Here is a 16,631-nt window from a genome sequence, read left to right as displayed (position 1 = left end):
GGCACATCTGGCCTAACACTTCGGAGTCCATGAGTTCGACTCTTGTAGTATCAATGAACTTTCAAGGCAAATCAAGCCTCTCTCGCTTATCATATAGCTGCACCATTATATTTCCCCTTTATTTTATACCAGGCACCCACGTCCTGTAATAACACACATTGTAATCTCAATATCAGGCTAATCTTGCCTTTTTCTCGTAAATTCATAACACAATACCAATTAGCTAGTCTTCTTTGCCGATCTAAAAGATACTAGTTCAATGGTGCACGTTCACACTGGTTACAACTGCCATCCACTCCTGTAAAAATGCTACATGCTTTTAAATAAAATGTTCCCTACTGAAATTTATCCCAAAACAAGCTTTAGGCTGTGCAGCCTTCTTAATAAAAGAGTCTCAACAAATATTATTATTGTGTAAGAACTGTCCCTTCCCACTCTATGGCATAACTCTCTCTCCTCAGGAACTACAAACTTCAACATTTTACACGGTCATACATATGTGCTGTAAAACAAGTACCAGTAAGTTGCTGCAAGAAAGTGAGCTGATTAAAAGTTGTCTACTCTATACTCTTTGCTGAAAAATGAGTCCAGGAAGACAATAGGAAGACAAAAATACATTTATTGGAATGTGCTACAAAAAGTAGTTCATTAATAAGCACTAAAACATGAATACACAGTCAGTGTATCAAATATTTTCTCACAGTATGATACTATGATGCTACACAGCACAACTTCTAAGGTAAGTAGAGATGTGTTGTAAAACTAACCATTGTCTGATCTCCTAAGCACAGATGCTTGTCGGGCAAGTGGACTTCGACAGGAACACAAACCACTTTCATCAAAGCCAGGTAGAGATTGTCGCCTGACAGGAGCACCACTAAAGGAGTGCCGGCGCTGTGAATAAACTGGCCTCTCTCTCAATCCTTCAGGCGTATTTTCACAAGTTGAAGGGGAAGAGATTCTTTTTTCACTCAAATTAAAATTATTCCCTGGTTTTCTATCTGTCTCCTCAACATATGCAGGTTCATTGACAGCATACACTAACCAATGATTCTGAGTAGGAGAGAACCCAACAGCACCTTCAATAATCTCTTCTTCAGATGACAATTCTGAATTATCATTATCTCCTTCTGTCAATCTCACACTACCAAATGAATGGTCAGCTTCCTCCGAGTCCATACTTGAATGATTTATGCGCAAGAGAGATCTGAAAATTAAAACAGAATTTCTACAGAAAATGCAAATCATACAATAAATGCATAGAACAGATATTTATATTGAAACAACTGATAGAACATAGGGCCTTAAAGAACAAAAAGACGGTGGTAACCTTTGTAGATTTCACTAAGGCATATGACTCCATCGACAGACAAACCCTTGGAAGAATCATGAAGAACAGAGGATTAGATGGTACTACACAAGAACTCATAATGGAAATTCTATCAGACACAAAGGCAAGGGTGAGATTCAGAGGAGTACTCTCTGAAGAATTTGATATCAACACTGGTGTCAAACAAGGAGATGGATTATCACCAATGTTGTTCAACATAGCTCTGGATGAAGTCATCAGGCAGTGGAGAACAATTAATGAGACAATGGGAATACCAAAGACGCATGTTGGGGACAAAAAGGACAATAGGGCCCAAGTAGATTGTCTAGCCTTTGCGGACGACATAGCTATAGTAAGTGAGACAGAAGAAGATGCAAAGATACAACTCAACAACTTAAGCAATATAGCCGGAAGGGTAGGACTGAGGATCGCCTACAACAAGACAAAGACATTGAATACCACTGAGGATTGGACAACACCGGAAGGCACCGTGCAAAAGGTGGACAAATTCAAGTACCTAGAATTTATAACAGGAAGGAATAGGAGCAATGAGGGAATAACAGAGAGGATAAAGAAGATGCGATCAGCCTTCTGTATGACCAGAGATATATACAATAAAAACAATATATCTACAGACGCAAAGATCAGACATTACAAGGCAACGGTGAGAAATTCTGTATTATATGCTGCTGAGACAATAGCACTAGGAAGAAATGGTGCGGAACAACTAGAGAAAGAAGAGAGAAAAATATTGAGGAAAATACTAGGCCCTAAGAGAGAGGTGAGAGATGGATGAGGAGGCCCAGGGAAGAACTATACCGGAACATGAGGACAATCTCAGAAGAAATCAGACTGAAAAGAGCAAGGTTTGCGGGACATATAATCAGGATGAATATGGATAGAGTGACGAAAAGAGTATGGGAAACAACAGCGAGGACACGAGGAAAGACAGGAACCAAGTGGGTAGTTGAACTCCGGAAAGATTGGTCGGAATTGGGGATCAAGGTGGAAGAAAAGGAAAATTGGAGAAGCAAGTACATACCGACTAATATGCCAGAGATCAATGATAGGGATGGATACAGGAAAAGGATTGAGAGTCACCAGTGGAGTAGACAAGAGAAGAGGATACTGAATATCACAGAAGAAGAGCGGGAGAGAAGAAGAGAAAGGATGAAGAGGTTCTGGGAGGAGAAGAAGAAAATGCAATCCATGAAGGAGCTGTCCGTGGTCCTACAGAGGCCGTAACGCAAGAAGAAGAAGAAGAAGAAGAAATGCAGACTAAATATCAAAATCATGGATAAATTCACTAGATGAACTACTTTAATATTGACCTCCATTACAGAGTGATGATGATGATAATTACAAGGAATTACATTGATTGCAAAACTATTTAAGAATGTTAATAGAATTATGTCACTAGTGCAGTTCCAATTTTTTTTTTTTGTTCAGTCATCTCAGGAACAGACTCTTGGGACAAGATGCCTTATGTATGTGTTACCATTACTGTTCTAATAAGAAAGAGAGAGAGGTTCTATTAAAATTTTATTTGAGTGTGTCGCTGATGGGAGATTTTCCATAATCAAAGGATTGAAGTAAATTAGGATCTAAGTGCCAATTTCATAGTTCTGAGTTTTTAATATTGTCATGGGATAAAATCCACTTTATTGGCTGAATTTCTAATTCCAAGGTAGAAATTTTTTTTCATACACTTGATAGGTCAAAATATCGTACATACCTATATAAAGTAGAGTTTTGTAAGATCGAAGTCATAAGATTTGGCCTTTACTAAGTTCCATGATCTCTAACATTTAAAATGGTGAAAGTGCCACATTTTCCAACATATTACAATGGTTATGGAAAAGAAATGAAGGGAAACAAATCAATGTTAGACTCTAGAATAAACACTGTCTTTTAACAAAGTCAGAATGGAATGAACACTTGAAAAATATAAGAAGAGAGAGAGAGGAAAAAAAACATAACATGTCAAAAACTACTATATGCAATGGGAAGTTCAACTTTATGAGGCGATCAGTTTGTCGTAGAACTCCCTAAGTTCCTTATTCTTTAGGAAGGCAATCATACCCTTCAGATATTTTTAATTTTCCTCAGACAGTTTTGACATACATACACACGGCAGTCTTGGGAGAGGAATATTAGCGATATCCTCCTGTGTTACTCCCTTGTGGAAAACATACTGTTCAACCTATGGTTCTAAATCAGAAAGCGTTTTTCTGATCTGAATTACACCTGACTGTTCAGAAGTCACTCGAACCCAGTGTGCCTTTGATATCTTTACCTTCATTCTACATAGGGAATGGTTAGTGGCCTGCTTAAAGTCTACATAGGATAAACTGGTCCTGCTGCAAAAAAAATATTGAAGTTGGTGTAATTCTTTATACTTGCAATTAGTGTAAACAATTTTATAAAATAACAGATATAAACTATTCATTAGTCAATATAAAGTATTTGATTGCAATGCCAATACATGATTCACACTTTTATTTTGGTACTGATTTCCCTGACTGAAAAGACAATATTTCCCCAACTCTCGACTCATTAAATGACAGGAAGGATATCAATCAATTTCTTATTTTTTAAAAAAAATATCGGCCTCCACCATCCCCATAGCCGTCCATTGCTCACCTTTTTATTCTTACAATACTCTTTGATTACATAATAAAATAAAAATAATACATTTTTCAAATTGAATACAATGTCATAGTCTAGGGCTTTAAAGTAATCAACTAAACATATTCTACAATATTAATGATACAAGCATTTTAAGGTATGCTAAGAATTAATACAGTATGTCATAACATAAATGTGTAAATTTGTACCATTACAACTCTAGTAAATTGAAATATGTTTCAGATAACACTGAAAATCTTTCTTGGACACTGTCATTGGCTGGATGTCAAAATGGTCAAACGTTGATTTCGTCCATTCTAAATACATGAAAATCAAAAAGGCTGTGCTTGTTTTGCCTTCTCCAACAATAGTATATTTTTTCCTTCAAAGCTTAAAGTTTCTTTACTTTTCTAATATCTTCAAGTTTCTTAATTTCTAAGGATATCTTTTGTTTTTCTGCTCTATTCTTTTCTTTTTGAGCTTTTTTTGACTGTTGGAGGCTTTCCTCATATCTTCTGTGGGCAGCTCTGACATTGTTCACGAGTGCTTGGGTTATTGGTATTTTCTGGATGCTTTCATAGAATCTTATTGCATTTTGAGCTGTACATTGCACAACTAAGCTGTGTTGATGTAGATTTTCAAGAAGTAAATTTTTATTTATTAAAAAACCACTCCCAACAGTAGCACTTCCATGAGAAAAGATTAGACTAAGTTTAATAACTTGCCACAGTTCCTATTTTATGTTCCCCATCAATAAGCCTGAATAAAAGTCATAAAGTCTCGCAGATAAACTTTTATTTTCTAAATAAGTTTTGAAATGTTGTCCAAATTTAATGTGTGCTTCACAACAAAGACTGCTGTACTGTGTTTTAGCTTTTTCAGCAAAAACATCAGAAATTCTGTTAGCAGTGTACAATGATTCTAATAACATGTTAACTCTCTGTTTTCCTTGTTCTGACTGATTGAATATTATGTTGGGCTGTACTTAATAGGACATTTTCCTAATAATCTTTCAGTCACTTTGATCAGTATAGTTTGACACTCTAATATGAACTTTTGAATATCAGTTTCCCTTGCTTTGGTGTCCTTCAGAAGCATTTTGGTTTGGAAACCGATATCAATATTTTTGAAGTCACGGTAGTTGCACTTATCTTTTCAGTCCAAGGAGAAGAGAGCAGATGTACTAGAAGGTAGTTTCTCACTTCTTATGAACCTCTCCAACAAACTACGTAAAATGATTTGCAAATCTGTAATCAAAAATGGAGCTAGTGGATCTGAAGTTTGAAATTTCCTTAGAAATGGTTCAGATTCTAGGGAGATGTTTTTGAAAAATGCCACTTTGCACTTGATGAAACTGTCTTTTGTTTGCTCTGAAACATTTCTTAAAGGTTTTGTATTCAAAACTTTTCTTGAATCAATGAATTCCTTAACAATATAAAAAAATGTATAAAAGTGTATAACTACATGCCACATTATCCAACCATCTAGTGGTACAGTATTTTAAAGGCAATGCTGTATTGCCAGTAAGAGTGGTATATTCTGCACGGCGGGCAGGGGAATCATTGAAAATGTAATCTGCATCTCGCAAAAAGTCCTCCATGTTCCGCTTTGCAGCTAGCAGACCAGACCCAATCACTATCATTTGTAGCCCACAAACTCAAATGTTAATGAGTTTTTCCAATGAGGATTTTCTTCCTTCATTCTATCTTGTAACTTTTTCAAAAAACTTAAATTAACATTTTGGGCCATCCATTGAAACATGAAGAATATTTTTTTTTTGCTTCAATGGATGGATTCCTGCACTAAAACTTTCAAGTAAATCTTGCGCAGTAGCTCTGCCTAAAAACACACTGTTAAAATACTCTGTACATACTCTACTGCCATTGATGTCAAAAAACCTAACAAATATATCCATCTGTCCCCTTTGTACTATCTTATTTAACGACTCATCAAAACAGATGATGTAATCATCACACTGTTGCAAAGTATCCGAGTTCACTGGAAAAATAAGGAGCTAGACCATAGTTTGTAATGTATTTGCACTTTGTGGCACCCACTTTAAACTTCGAAGCAACTGAACTGTCTTGGAACATTAGTTTGAATGTTTCTCCTACATCTGAACATGAATTTAATGAAAACTTGCTATTAACAACTTTCCAAGCCCATATTGCTTCTGCTTTTGTAACATCGTCCCTTGTGCAAAATGATTCAACTGACTGTTGAGCGGATTTCAAAATCTCAGGTTGGGGTGAAATTTCCATACTTTCTTGACTAGGTGGCTGGATATTTACTTTACTCATACAAGCAATATTTTCTCTTGAGGTACTTGTAGAAGCACAAAAAAAAGTTTTTAACAGAAGATTGGTCTTTCATTTTAGCTAACCTCATATGAATTTTTCCTTTACTATGAGATATAACAGCCTGAGAAACCATGTTTCATAAATCAATTGGTCCCCAACCTGACAGAGGAGAGATTACCACTGCCTGAATGGGTGCCTAAGTTTCTAGAAAATAGAACTCAGAGAATTAGAGTAGGTTAAGCTTTATCTGTCCCTGTAATAATTAAGAGGGGAATTCCTCAAGGCAGTATTATTGGACCTTTATGTTTTCTTATATACCCGTATTGTAACCGTAAAAGTTTATTTTGAGGGCTAGCTCGAACATAAGACTCGGCCCAGGTGGTGACCGGTCACTGTCTGAATGGTTACAGAGGAGAGGGAAGTCAGATAAGTATAATGGAACACTGATTGTTTAAAAAAAAATTATTCATGAAAATATAGTCAGATTCCTACATCACCTCAGTGTAGTAGTTATAATGAGAACTTCTAGTTGTCTCCATAGATACTCCTTGTGGAACGGAGACCCAACCATGGAAACATGATCCCTCAAAGGCAGCAATCAAACCATGGAAACACGATCCTTCGTGTTCAGCAACCGAACCATGGAACACGATCCGTTCTAAGCTGGTCGTCGATTCTAGAAGGTCTTGGTTTGAGGTAACCACTCACCGATTATGTTACGCGAGTGTCCACATTTGACAGTCCGAGTAATGGAATGGTTTCGCGTAAATCACAGCACTTCATAATCATGACGTAATATTTAATAATTGATTATGCTCTGACTTAGAACAAAATTGTTAGTTTAGAAAAATAGCATGTACTTCTGTTAAAAGATAGTGGTTGTTTGCTCACACACAAAGAAAAAATCAAGTTTGAATCCCTACACTTGCGTGGTGTCTTCCCATCAAACTAGAAATTAACACCGTTTCTTTACACTAATAAATACACAGTTTATTCTTAATCACATCAGAAAATATAGTGTCTGATGGAATTACTTCATTTTGAGACAATTCCTGAATATTCTAGAATGAAATCAAATGTCTGCAGCGACCGACCAAAAGCACTTGTGAGATGACGTGTCAATTAGCACATCACAGTTCAAAATGGAAATATCACTCGTAATTACTGTATTCTACACAAATGTCTAAAGCGATTTAAGACTCCATTCGTGTCATGGAATATCTATTCGTAAAGTACAATTCACACAAAGCAATTATTATTATTATTATTATTATTATTATTATTATTATTATTATTATTATTATTAATGTCTCCTGTCAGCAGAGTTCAATTCGCTAAAACATGCCTCTGAAGTGAACTACTGGAACACTTGCAATACGTAAAGTCCATTACAAAGTACCTGAATATTCTATCACTCAAGTCGTAACGTCAAAGTTCAATTAAATTCACTTTGAAACTGTTCTGACATATGTGACGTACGTAAGTATTGGTTATACTATGATTTACAAGTCCTGGAGCCGAACTCGAATCTTTACAAGTTTCTTTAATAAAGTTCTACTCATTGCAAATGTACAAGTTCCGTAACAACGCAAGTATTCTATGTCCAAAGTTCACGCTTCACTCGGACAGAGTCCTGTCTTGAAAATACGATGCAGTGAAACAACATCGTCGAGGTGTAGACTGTAGCTGAACTGTTGACGAACTGGCGGCTAACATTACCAACAGCCGACCGACCAGCCTCGACTGTGGCACAAGGCAGACTGATCTGACAAGCGGAATGCTGGCCTATTTATTCAGTATTCCCTGAGAACCGTAATTGCTAATAATATCTTTCGTACATTTTAACGGATCTCCATGAAATTTAGGAATTATGACTATAAAAAAATCAGGCTATGCAGTGATGTTCGTTTTATATCATTAATCCATCTGAAAGAAATTAACGATGGAAAAAATGGAACATTCCATCTGACGTAACGTAACCGTGGTCATGTTACTCAGTCATGACGTTTCACTTCCCCGCTGCTCGCAGCTGACATGGTTACAGGGGAACATGTTCGGCGGGTAGCATAACTCTGCATACATCGGGACTTTGATTGAGAACCGTGTTACGGGTATAATATATCAATGATATGTGTAAAGAAATGGAATCAGAGATAAGGCTTTTTGCAGATGATGTTATTTGTACAGAGTAATAAATAAGTTACAAGATTGTGAGCAACTGCAAAATGACCTCGATAATGTTGTGAGAGGGACAGTAGGCAATGGTATGATGATAAACGGGGTTAAAAGTCAGGTTGTGAGTTTCACAAATAGAAAAAGTCCTCTCAGTTTTAATTACTGCATTGATGGGGTGAAAGTTCCCTTTGGGGATCATTGTAAGAACCTAGGTCTTAATATAAGGAAAGATCTTCATTGGAGTAATCACAAAATATGATTGTAAATAAAGGGTACAGATCTCTGCACATGGTTTATGAGGGTATTTAGGGGTTGTAGTAAGGATGTAAAGGAGAGGGCATATAAGTCTCTGGTAAGACCCCAACTAGAGTATGGTTCCTGTGTATGGGACCCTCACCAGGAATTCTTGATTCAAGAACTGGAAAAAATTCAAAGAAAAGCAGCTTGATTTGTTCTGGGTGATTTCCAACAGAGTAGCGTTACAAAAATGTTGCGAAGTTTGGGCTGGGAAGGCTTGGGAGAAAGACGAGCTGCTTGAATAAGTGGTATGTAATAATACCAATACAAATGGTCCGTTATTGGACATTATAAATTTTCCAGCTAACTCATTCCTGGTTGCCAGCGTTTCGCCCCAGTGTGCTAAGTCGGGCTCATCAGTAGGTAAAGAGCACACCCACCAAGACGCATGGCTTGTGCATACCATGGAGGCCACTGCGTAAGCTATTTGGAGCCATCGGCAGTGTCAATGCACTATGAGAGACTTAGTCTCATTACCAAAAATTGATGCCTGACTGGCCATCAGATGATATAGATGTTGATTCCCATAGGGAACCTGAAATATTTGTCCCAAATGAGTAAATTTATAATACCAATATAAATGGTCCGTTATTGGAAATTATAAATTCTCCAGCTAACTCATTCCTGGCTGCCAGCGTTTCACCCCAGTGTGCTAAGTCGGGCTCATCAGTTGGTAAATAGCACACCTATCAAGACGCATGGCTAGTGCATATCGTGGAGGCCACTGAGTAGGTTATTTGGAGCCACCGGAAGTGCCAATGCACTATGAGAGACTGTCTCATAACCAAATATTGATGCCTGCCTGGCCGTCAGATGATACAGATGTTGATTCCCACAGGGAACCTGAAATATTTGTCCCGAATGAGTAAATTTATAATTGCTATATAAATGGTCCATTATTGGACATTATACATTTTCCAACTAACTCATTCCTGCTTGCCAGCAAGCTTCGGACCTATGGGAATAACCGAGTCCCACTTCCATTTGACAGGCGAGGGACTCCTTAGAAACAACTTGGCAAAAAAATGGAATTCTTTGAGGATCTATCAAATTAATGGGTCTCATGGAAGAAAGAAAATAGAACTGGCTGAGTCAGCAAAGAGGATGCATCTGGATGTGTTTGGAGTTAATGATATTTGGGTAAGGTGAGATAACAAGGAAGAGACAGGCGATTATATTCTTAACAGGTATTATAAAGGAAAAGGCAAAATGTGGGATAGGACTTTTCATTAGGAACACTACTGCACACAACATAATTTTCTGTGAAGCATGTGAATGAGTGAAGGATTTGGGTAGATTTAGCACTTGGAGGAATTAGAACGAGAACTGTCTCAGTGAACAGTATTTCCCATGCGAGGGTGGAGATGAGAAGTTGACAAGTTTTATGAAGCACTGAGTGACATCGTAGTTAGGATCAACAACAAGGATAGAATTTTGATGTGAGAGTTGGAATGAGAACTAAAGGATGTGGGAAGGTGATGAGTAAATGTGGGAAAGATACAGAAGCTAATAGGAATGGGAAGCGTTTACTTCTATGCTAATATGGGATTAGCAGTTACGTATACATGTTTCAAGCATAAGGCTATTCTCCGCTACACATGGAAGGGTATTGAGCACTAGATCCGTAGTAGACTATTCCATAAATGATTTTGAATTCTGGAAATCTGTTAACTTTTTTCTTTCTTTCTTTTTTTTTTTTTTTTTTTTTTTTTTTACAAGTTGCTTTACGTTGCACCAACAGATAGGTCTTATGACGACGATGGTACATGAAAGGGCTGAAAGTGGGAAGGAAGTGGCCTGGTGTGAAAAAGGGAAACCATGGAAAACCATCTTCAGGGCTTCTGTCAGTGGGGTTCGAACTCACTATCTCCCGAATGCTGGATACTGGCCACACTTAAGCGACTGCAGCTATCAAGCTCGATTTTTTCAATGATACAGACCGCTATCTGATTAGCAAACTTATCTGTCTGCAGATGAATAAGGTAGAAAATCTTCAGGACAAGGAAATTAGACAGAAGCACATGGATATAATTAGTGAAAAGTTCCAAATAATACTAAGAAGGTTCAGGATATAGAAAGAGAACGGGTAATATAAAGGGATGCTGTAATAGAAACAAGGGAATGCCTATGAACAATTGTGTGTAAAGTTGGGAAAAGCCCACATCATGGTGGAATAAAGTGAGGGCAGCTTGCAAACGGCTTGAAACAAGAACTTATGCACATGTACGTAGATGAAGGAAACAGGGCAACTCAAATAATTGTTGAATCCAAGAAAAAGTCATGGGAAGATTCTGGTAATAACCTGCGAAGGCTAGGTCAAGTGACTGGGAAACCTTACTGGACAGTAATAAAGAATCTGAGAAAGGGAGGGAAAAAGGAAATGAATTGTGTTTTGGGTAAATCAGGTAAACACATAGCAGATCCCAGGGAATCACAGGACAGGTGGAAAGTACATTTTGAAAATCTTCTCAAGATAAAAGGAAATCTTTCTGGTGACGTCATAAACAACCGAGCTCATGGTGAGGAGGACAATGTCGTCAGTGTAATTACACTTGAGGAAATGAAAAGGATGGTAAATAAACTCCATTGTCACAAAGCAGCAGGAATAGATGTAATTAGACCTGATGGTAACATGGATCACAGCGGTCTACCATACAGCAGCTCAGCAGGTGAAATACCTGATTCTAATGGAGTGTTCCTATATTCAAGAAGTCCCAGGTTGAAGTCATTGCATTTCGAAAGAATCCTCTTCACTATATCAACTGCTTTACTGACGATCTTCTATTCCTATACAGTGGGAAGGCAGGGATGAAATGGATTCTTAGAGCAATAGGATTTGCATGGAATATAAGGTACCTTCTGACTGGATGAAAGGAGAAATTGCACCTATCTATAAGCAAGGGAACAGAAAGAATTGTAACGACTATCGAGGTATTTCACTGATCAGTATACTATGCAAGATGTTCACTGGTATTTTGGAAGGGAGCGTGTGATCACTGGTTGAGAGTAAGTTGGATGAAAACTACAGACATATTGCTCAAGCCTGACTGGCAATCTTCGAACTCTAGCGCTCATTCTCGTTCTTGGGTTAGATGCCTACTGATTCTCAGGTTCTGGTGTCCCCTGTTGGTCTTCAACAGCTGGGGTGTGGAAGCTCATCCTCCTCTAATATATCAAAAGCTGCTCTGTGACCTAATGTTGACAACATCTGATCATGCCGCAACTGCTCTAGGAATCTTCTATTCCATCCAATGAAATTTCCTTCCCGAGTTTTGACTGTATGAATGGGTAAACAATTGTTTTCTAGTGACAGTACCATATCGCCGCATGTCGCGAATCCAGACCTTGTCTCCGTCTTAGAGAGGTGGAAACGTTCAGTGGACCCTTCGTTTGATCAAGCTTTACTTTGTTTTGCAGTTTTATTTTAAAGTTGTTCTTTCAAAATTCGTTAAACTTCTGCTGAGATACCTGCTGGAAAGTCATTGCTGATGGTAACATGGATCACAGCGGTCTACCATACAGCAGCTCGTCAGGTGAAATACCCGATTCTAATGGAGTGTTCCTACATTCAAGAAGTCCCAGGTTGACGTCACTGCATTTCGAAAGAATCCTCTTCGCTATATCAACTGCTTTCTTGACGCAAGTGCGATAACAGGTGTAACTTGAAAACAATATTCTCTCACCCATGGGTAACTAATGCAAATATCGAGCTCGAATTATTATTATTATTATTATTATTTTTTTATTATTATTATTATTTTACGATCGTGATTATTATTTATTATTATTATTATTATTATTATTTTACAATTATTATTATTGTGTGTATACCTGTGAAGTGTTACATCCATTTGGTATTAGCGTCGTTGCATGAGCAGAAATGGTATAGCCTCATCTTCAGAATTCATACTGTGAATGACTGAAGTTTCACTTGCAAAACGACATTACTCCATATGCGTTAACGCTGGCCGGACCAAATTTTCGCGCTGGCCTAGCCAAAAAATGTGTTCATACTGAACTACAGAAGTGGTCAGCCCGGCAAACAAAAAAAGCATATTTTTGTAATCCACAACGAAGACAGGAAAATGCTCATGTGCAAGGGCCCAAAACGTCCCGGATCTTCATGCACCAAACATCCGCTAAACATATTCAGGGTCTGTTGCAAATGTACTGAATTTGTTGCCTTATTCTTTGTTCAGCGGACATATACAGAACCCATATCTATCGAAGATAGATATTACAAATCAATTCCTCAAAAGCAGAGTGGTGATGGTGGTTATTGTTTCAAGAGAAGATACAACTGGGCAACAATTCCCTACTAACACAATTTTTATTATAATTTTCTTTATGTTGCACCGAACATATAGGTCTTACAGCAACAATGGGATAGGAAAAGGTTAGAAGTGTGAAAGAAGTGACCAAGGCCTTATTTATGGTACAAGCCCAGCATTTGCCTGGTGTGAAAATGGGAAACCTCGGAAAACCATCTTCAGGGCTGCGACAGTGGGATTCAAACCCACTAAGTTATCTTCTGAATGCAAACTGACAGCTACATGACCCAAGCTGCGTGGCCACTTGCTCGATATTAACACTAATCAGAAGGGGGGAAAAAGGGAAGGGGTCTGACACTTTGAAAAAGAAGATACTGGCCAAAGAAAGACAAGGGCCATGAAAGGCGTGAAAATGAAAGACTCCCTATGCTTCGCAAGGCTAATACTGGCAGGGTCGAAAAAGAACAAGAGTTGACCAAGGGAGATCGGATGGGATAAATGAAAGCGAAGAGCCTGGCACAAGTACGTAGAAGCAATGCCAGGTCTCAACTAACGGCCCTGCGGTCACTAACCCACATTCCCAAGTTAAAATCCCCTGGGGTACCTTTTAGTTGCCTCTTACGGCAGGCAGGGGATACCGTGGATGTTATTTTACCGCCCCCACCCACAGGGTGATCTATAAAGCACAACGCATAGAAATAAATACATGTTAACTGAAAACACTTGTCACGAAGAATTACTATTCAATCGTCCGACTCGTTGGCTGAATGGTCAGCGTACTGGCCTTCGGTTCAGAGGGTCCCGGGTTCGATTCGCGGCCGGGTCGGGGATTTTAACCTTAATTGGTTAATTCCAATGGCTCGGGGGCTGGGTGTGCATGGCGTATTCAACATTAGAAATCGTCCTAGGTAGGGCCCTCATCTTCACAGACATGCAAGTCGCCTAAGAGGCCGTCTACTAGAAAAAGACCTGCACCAGGCCTCTCCGGAGGCCATACGCCATTATTATTATTATTACTATTCAATCATTGAATAAACGTATAGAAAGTGAATGTTATAAGAAAAAATATTGTGTAACATACTGTTGCCAACCATTGAGAAAATTATAAAAGAATTAAACCTTCTTCCGGTTAACTGGAAGGAGCTGTATACCAGGAACTGGAAATAAAACTCCAAGTGCTGAATGGTTCTTGTTAAGTGTGTAACGTGCTCCTGCCATAACCCTTCGATCTACGTTCTACAAGCTTCTCGAAACATCATCGCATCTACGTCTCCATATATTCTGCAATATTTACATTTCTACTGGACTATATGCTTTCTACTGTTATTATTATCATCTATGTATTAATGGTTTAACCATATTTGGTGCTCACCCGTCTCTTCCTTCCCGTGTCTCACTACATACTGACTGCCACTCTGTGTTTACATTCTACGGTCTACGTCATCTGCTACGTCACCCAAAACTTCTCGAAGTTACTGGGCTTCCTTTCTTGGCGTATATATAATGCACTGCCGTGCTTGTCTCACCAGCCTGGCATCGAATTGTATATAGTGTGTGTGTGTGTGTGTGTGTGTGTGTGTGTGTGTGTGTGTGTGGAGGGGGCCACTGTCCTTGTGCGGCTTGCCATATGAAGCGCAAGTCTTTTCCGTCCAACAGGAAACATCGTATCGTCGAGACACTGGCTGAGCTAACACTTCACTTCTAACTTTGCAAAAACTAAATTTGCCCTTTCAGGCTCCTGCCTGTTTATTCATTCTACTTATTGAAGGCCTTATTTTAGTGCCTTAACTGTTTCGATGTTGTCTGGACATAAAATTTTCACGACATAAAATGAAGATGAAAATCTTTAATTTGGACTAAGAGTGACCACCGTCAACATATGATCAAACCTTTTAAATAGGACAGTAGGCAGCGAATGAACTCTAAGTATTGCGCAGTCGGATCCCTGGTTTTCTTTCATCCTTGTTATTTTTCATCTTCCTCATTTCCCTCCTGTCCCTCCTTTGCTTGCATTATTAGAGTTTTGTAAAACACACTGGAGGTGTTAGTTTTTTTTTAAATTGTGGCCAATAATTATGGTTGTCATGCTAAAATATTGTTTTATGAAAAGTTTATCCTTGTTATCCTAAAAGGGAATGTTATGAGTCTACGGTATGTGCATATCGTTCTAAAGTTTGTAAGAAGATTTTGGGTAGCAGTTTTTTCCTTTGTTTTGACTTTTCAAACTCTCTGGTCTTTAATGGAAGTGGGAAAACGCATTACTGGACTTCATCTATGTTATCTCTTGGACTTTTTTCAAATCCCATGTTAATCTGTGTGTGTAATTACAAAGTCAATTGTCTAATATATTTCATTATCCGAATTGTCGAATGATAATCCTTTTCTCATTTTCTGGTACCTACCATGGAAACCTCTCCTATCCCCCCCACAAGTGTTGCTTCCTATCACTCTGCTCGTTACTGTTTGTTTTACGCAGAATCTTGATCTCATCAACCTTGTTAGGGAAATTGGCGACATATTCTCACCATTGCTTTGGAATCATCTTATTTTTCGAACAGCGCCGATGCAAATATAGTATGCCAAAATAATTCACGTTGCACATTTGCGTTACAAATGGTAGCAGACATTCTTTTCCTCCCCACTTTAATTATATTTTCTTCTTCAAACTGATACTATTTTTGCGTTTTCTTTAGACTTTTTTCATTCTTGTCTTGTTGTTGTTGTTCTCTTAACATTATGGCTTGCTTTTCGGATAGTGATTTTTCTCCACCCCCATTATATCAAAACCGGTCTTTACCTAATGTTTCAACTGGTGATCTAATTTCCTTTTCTGATACCCCAACATTATCATCTTGTGATCGTTCTCCCGATTTGCTCACTGGCTCTCCATTGCCTCAACAACACTATGTCTCCCGATCCACATTTTCATCCTCCCCCCTTCAGTACCTAAATACAATTCTGTTGATACCTCTCTGAATGTACAGATCATAAAACAATCTCTTGATCAAGTACCCAAATTACAATCTACCGATCCTCGTAGTTTGACCTTGTGGCTCTTTTCCACCCCAAAATTTCTGTATCGGATTAGCTTCATTTCCTCAGTTAATGGGATTACTGTCCCCCAAAACTACTGGTTTTTTAAAACTAAATTTTAGGGTTGATCATATGTTAAGCTTTCCAAATTGGTATCAACTTCGTAATGCCATACATAACTATTTCTTACCTTATGAAATATGTTGTAAGCTCAGCCTTGAATTTATTCATCGTCATCAACTTCTCACCGAACCTGCTCATGATTATCTTGATTCGATTACAACCTACAGTGATATTTTAAACATCGCTCACTCGGGCAATGACTTAATTTCCATTGTCCAATTCTACGCTACTCCTTCCTTTCGCCAGCTCTTTAATGCTTTAAATCCACCTACGTCCATGCTTCAGCTTTATAATTTAGCTCAATTCCATGCCATTAATTCTTTGGGAGATGTTTCTTATTACTCATCTATCCCACCACCTGTAGATTCTCGTCCTTCACCGTCCCCTTCTTTAGCTTTACCTTCTACATCCGTTTCTTCTGATAATACTCGTTCTATTATCTGCTTCCGTTGTAAAGGAAAGGGTCATATTTCT

The 16,631-nt window shown here is 38.3% G+C and overlaps 1 protein-coding gene and 1 long non-coding RNA gene across 3 annotated transcripts in view; both read right to left on the bottom strand.

Annotated features, from left to right (window-relative positions):
* The window catches only part of LOC136872675 (uncharacterized), a 29,273-nt gene extending 28,059 nt beyond the window's left edge, over nt 1-1,214 (bottom strand). Inside the window, exon 1 of the mRNA XM_068227399.1 lies at nt 768-1,214. Coding sequence (XP_068083500.1) covers nt 768-1,179 — 412 coding nt within the window. The 5' untranslated portion in view covers nt 1,180-1,214. The remainder of the gene's footprint in view (nt 1-767) is intronic.
* Nucleotides 1,215-3,659: 2,445 nt separating this feature from the next.
* Nucleotides 3,660-16,631, bottom strand: part of LOC137500578 (uncharacterized) — a 28,164-nt gene continuing 15,192 nt past the window's right edge. For both annotated transcript variants that reach the window (XR_011018100.1, XR_011018101.1), the window contains exon 3: nt 3,660-3,690. This is a non-coding gene — a long non-coding RNA (uncharacterized lncRNA). The remainder of the gene's footprint in view (nt 3,691-16,631) is intronic.

Source organism: Anabrus simplex, chromosome 4 (assembly GCF_040414725.1).
Source record: "Anabrus simplex isolate iqAnaSimp1 chromosome 4, ASM4041472v1, whole genome shotgun sequence".
Lineage (NCBI taxonomy): Eukaryota > Metazoa > Arthropoda > Insecta > Orthoptera > Tettigoniidae > Anabrus > Anabrus simplex.
This window is presented reverse-complemented; position numbering and strand designations above follow the sequence as displayed.